The 5,235-nt window shown below is 45.8% G+C and overlaps 1 protein-coding gene across 1 annotated transcript; it reads right to left on the minus strand.

Moving 5' to 3' along the window:
* Positions 1 to 592: 592 nt before the first annotated feature.
* LOC109299958 lies at positions 593 to 4,676 on the minus strand. The gene is made up of 2 exons (XM_019520499.1): positions 4,542 to 4,676; positions 593 to 1,816 (listed from the first exon to the last, which is right to left on the minus strand). Exon 2 carries the CDS (start codon positions 1,787 to 1,789, stop codon positions 785 to 787), a length of 1,005 nt encoding a protein of 334 aa, XP_019376044.1. The 5' UTR covers positions 1,790 to 1,816; positions 4,542 to 4,676; the 3' UTR covers positions 593 to 784.
* Positions 4,677 to 5,235: the final 559 nt, after the last annotated feature.

Here is a 5,235-nt window from a genome sequence, read left to right on the forward strand (position 1 = left end):
CTGAGCACCACTTGGAAAACATCTCCCTTAGTTTCTCTGACTCTTTATTTAATTTTTACGATTTCTTGTGCTATAGCTGACAGTTAAAGCTCACTTGATTCTATTTATAACATCTTGAATGCACAGCCTCCGGGTTTATTGCCTCTTGGTTGATATGACTGCAGTTTATCAGCAGATGCAGGTTTGAGGACAACATATTTTACTTCAGTAGCACTAATGCTGTTGTGCCCTAGCCTGCTTTCTTCTCTGCAAATGGTCATCCCTCTCTGTGTGGAAGTGCTGGGGAGAGACAACGGGATGCAGAGCGTCCTCATGGAAACTTCCACCCTCCTGGCAAAGCATATAAAACAGCAGCTTCCCAGTCACTGCTCGTCTGCCTTCCTTACCCCGATACACTTAAAGGACTGAAGCTAAAATCTGTTCCCCCTCTTGACTGGTTTCCTCCTCTCTTTTTCTGCAGTGCATTCGTTAGTCCCATCCCAACGTCTTGGATCTCAGTTACTCAAGCAAACTCTCTAACCTAAGGGCTGGCCTGTGAAGGAGTCTGAGTATTTGTCAGTGCCTGCTGGGGGAAAATGAGGAACGGCCAATGAACAGTGGAAAATGACTTTTATTGCATACTGTTGCTCTACAAAATGGTGGCATTGTTCACATGGCAGCTGCGCGATGGGCAGATCTAATGTATTTTATTCGGCAGGCGTTGCATCTATGCCTAACGCTCTTGTGTTCTTCAGGCTCCGAATTATGGAGCAGCAGCATCCAGGGACGAACTTGGGCACCAAGTTCATTCTTCATCCACCTGGATGATGTCCCCTACAGCCATCCTTCGGGTAGATTGTCTCCTCTCAAGGGTGTTTCCACCAGTGGCGTTTTGCCCAGCTCCTTGCTCCCTGTGCTTCTTGGCCAGGCTCTCCACGAGCCTGCTTGCATCAGTGAGGGTCTTTTGCGTTCTCTGCCCCACGATTTTCTGCTTTGCCTCCTCTGTGGTTGGAGCCATGGCCTTCAACGGCTTGGCTAGACTGTGCTCTTCATGCTGCTCTTTCATCTGCCTTAATCTGAAGCGGCTCTGGGCGGTGGTCTGGCAAGGACTGGGGCTACCATTGGGAATGCTGGCATCTTCGTGTGGGTCAGGTACTTGTGTAGCATCTCGCTTGGCTTTGGGAGTTAACTGCTTACGGGATGTCACCGGGGTATCTTCAGCATCTGAAGCTTTTGCCACCTTGGAGCCTGTCTCTGGGGGCAAGATAATTTGCACCTCATACAAGGGTTTGGTGCCTTTCAGTGAACGGGGCTGATCTTTGTTTTCGAGTGTAACCTTCTCATTCAGCTTTATCTTCTGCAGGTTTTCCAGTTCTACCTGGGCCAGATTTCTCACCCTTTTCACATGGGGCTCACTGCTGGCGGAGCCAGTTGTCATTAGCTTGAGAGCAGCCCTTTGAGCTTCTGCCTGCATGCTCATAATCTTCTGGAGTTGGGCTTCTTTCACGTCCCGGGGAATCTCCAAAGGAGCCAGCTTCACCGGCCTTTTCAGAGCAAGGTTCTCGGTGCTGCACACCTCATTCGCACGAGACAGGTTGGGAGAAGTGGCTCCCTCTTTCTTTAGTTTCTCAGCCCGGAGTTTTTTCTCTCCCTTGTTCTTAGCCTCTGAAATTCTTGGAGAAGGCGGGTGAAAATTAATGGCTCTGGGCTCACTCCCCATCTTTCCACCTGGCGGGATGATGATGGGGTTTTTCCCCGGTGGCAGGCTCTTGACCATTACTTCACTAACTTTGCAGTTCAACTTGGGCATCGGCTTTTCCTCTGCTGCTGGAGCAACCTGCAAGAAAAAGCAAGCGTGAAAAGAAATCACTGCTGTGTGCAATACTTCTAGCCACCGTCAGCTATTAGGAATAAGATGATTGTAGAGCTTGCAAAAGTAGTGCTTTGACATCCCTGCAAACCTTAAGGCACTAAAACCACAACACATCAAGCTCAGAGGTGGGCTAATAATGCACCTGCCCCCACTGCAGAGATGGTTACACTGCCACTGGTTCAAGACGCAGTCTCCCATAGTTGAAGGGTGCCACCACCAAGGCTGGTGAGCTTACCAGGCTGCTTGCAAGGAATCCACCTCACTTATGCTGGCTCCAAAAACAAAACTGAGCAGTTTAGTAACATGTTGTATTCCTCCCTCCTCCACTCAATCCATTCACCAGTCTCTGAGCAGTTCTGCTCTGTAGTCCCAGTAGATATACCAGAACTAGCTTTAAACTAGCTAGTTTGGGTACCAGTAGGAGTCCAGGTGTGGCAGTATGGAAGTGAGCACAGGATGTCTGCTCAAATACTGATTCAGCTGACCCAGGTGGTTTTACTCTCTATGCTGAGCTCCAAGCTAGTCAAAAGCTAGTACGTCTACACTATACTGTGGGCACAGCAGTGACTTTATCATTAACATATAGAGTCTGTGCCTTTAATGTGCGAGCTCCTCCTGGAGTGAGCAGGCCTTTGTTTCTGTCTGGGAATTGCCTAGCAAATCCATGAAGAGTAGAAAATAATTGCTACGTTCATTTCTATGGCATATTCAGTGAGTTCCAAGTACCACCCAGAACCAAAATGGCTCCCGAATACAACTCTGAAACATGGAAGATTGTGAATTTTAGCTGATTTTGGATTTAAACTTCATTGATGAACAACAAGAAAGATTTCTACATGCCCTTGCCTATCTGCCATCTGCTACCACCAGGGAAGGATATGGTGCCTTATCTGCACAGAGAGCAGATATCTCGGTGCCTTATCTGCACAGAGAGCAACTCCCAAAGACACTCTCATGAACCCAGATGAACAGGCTTCCACCTTCAGCTTCCACTGTACAAAAATGAAGTTTATTTTCTACCTATGGGGACTTTTAACCATCTTTTAATTTTCCCTGAGCCTGAGGATGGGTGTGTGCACCTGACAGCTTGCAGAAAAAGAGCATTTTTGTGTGACTTCTTAGTTGGTCTAATACAATGTATTATCTCTGAACCAAGAGTTCAAGTCTTGCATTTCTTTTTGTCTTAGACCAACACAGCTGCCAAATACATCCCTAAGTACTACCCGCTGCTCTTTATAGTATAGATGTGGTTTGGTTTCCAATGTTTTTGTCTCTTAGAAGATGAGATACAACAGTCGCCAAGTGTTGTCTTTTTGCATTTGGCAAATACTGGCTTCCATTCTCCACAGCCTCCAATCAGTGCAGGTGCCCTAAATACATGCCCTCTCCTTTGCCTATTAGAAGAACCCTCTTTTTTTTTTATCTTCATTATCATGATGCTCTCCCCTACCTTGGGGGTCTTCAAGAGGAGGTTAGATAGATATCTGGCTGGGGCATTATGATCACAGCACTCGTTCCTGCCCAGGGCAGGGGGTTGGACTTGATGATCTGTTCAGGTCCCTTCCGACCCTAGAAACTATGAAACAATCATCATCATCAAAATACCAGCAGCTCTATAGAAATAGGGATTGTTACTCGGTTATGGAGGCAGCTTGGTCTAGAAGATAGGGGACTATCACAGGACTCAGGAAATCTGGGCTCTAGCCTTGGCTCGCTGTGAGCTCTTGAGCCAGCTTTTTTGATCTCCGTGCTTCTGTTCCCTCTCTAAACTTTTGCTCGTATTCCTCCGATAGACTGTGAGCTCTTTGGGGCCAGCGCGGTCTCTTACTCTGTAGGACAGTGAATTAAGTGAAGCCCCTGTATTTATTTGCATGTTCTAGCCACTCTCATACAAATGAATCATTGCATGATCCTATAAATTATTGTTCCCAAGCTGGCTGGAGAGCATGAACCAGTACACTCAGCAGCCTCCCAACCATCGCCTAGTCTGACCCTGAGATTCTAGTTGCAGTGAACTACAAAAACATCTAAGTTTTGCTCACAGTACCTTGGCTTATAATTATTATTACAAAAAATACAAACAAAAAATCCCCCTCAGCAGCACATTTTTAATTGCCCATATCATGCCTTTCCCTCCTTCCACTGAACAGATCGGAGCTCTACGCACAGCCATCTGAAAAGCAGATTGAAAGCCAATGGAGACACAGTTAAAAGTCTGTCCTAGAATTACACTACAAACAGCAAACAAGGAGGGAGAGAGAAGTTGGTCTGGGGGAAGAAAGGATGGAAGGGTAATAACGATTTAAGCATCCAGGGTGAATTCCACATACATCAATGATGATCACAAAAAGGGGAAGTCATACAACATAGTTACTTAGTTAACCTGAGATGATGGGTCCTCAGTATTAAATTACCTCTAGGATACTACACCTTGCAAAATCTCTAGGCACCTAACCTAACACTAGTTGTTGGCTAGCAAACAACTCAAAACACAACTAAACCCAAATGGAGCCAGGCCCATAGTATAGCCAGTTGAAGCGAGTGGCTGCTGTACTGCTTGCTAGGAATCCATCTCACTATTGCTGGCTCCAAAAATAAAACTGAGCAGTTTAGTAACATGTTGTACGGTACTTTCTATGAAAAACCACCGCTAAAATTCCAAATTGGCTCCAAAGTTTTTTCCCCTTACCTCTTTCCTGCTTTGGTCTAGTTTTGGTTTTTGGACAAGTGAGGTTCAGAAGTTCGCACAGTCCTTGCTGCATTCACCGTGAAGAAAATTTCCCCTTCTGAAGAGCAGCTATAGAAATGCTCTACCCCACCTAAATCCCATTAACGTCCTAATATGAATGCACTTAATGCCTGTCCGAACCTAATGCGCAGGAATAAATTTCACCTGTATGTTCCCTGCACACATTACTTAATACCTAGGCTGAGTGTCCATCTGTTATAGACATAATACTACTTAAGGCTTAATTAATTAATAGGCTTAATCTTGCACTGGTAATTGCTCTGTGCACAGAACTCCCATTGCAGTAAATGAGACTCATGTACAGAGCAACTATTTCCAGCTCTTAGGGTCAAAGCGGCAGTGCCAAGCCAAGCAGACATTACTTTTTTGGTAAGAAGCCACAACAACGTAATTTAAGCGCTTTCCTCAAATGGCTCAGATTGAAGGTGGTGTCCACTGAAATCCTGCATATTGATGGCAGGACAACTACAGAAATCACATGGCTGCAGACAAATAGACAGTTCACACCGAATTAGCAGGTAAAGAGACTTGTCCTGTGTCAGTGGTAACTGCTTATACACCTGCTCGTACCCCAAGGGTAAGTGGAAACGAAACTGTGGTTGCTTTGCCCTGTTTCCCAGTCTAGCTTTCACTT

This window comes from Gavialis gangeticus, unplaced genomic scaffold, assembly GCF_001723915.1.
Source record: "Gavialis gangeticus isolate Ggan-Ray unplaced genomic scaffold, GavGan_comp1, whole genome shotgun sequence".
NCBI classification, from domain to species: Eukaryota; Metazoa; Chordata; order Crocodylia; family Gavialidae; genus Gavialis; species Gavialis gangeticus.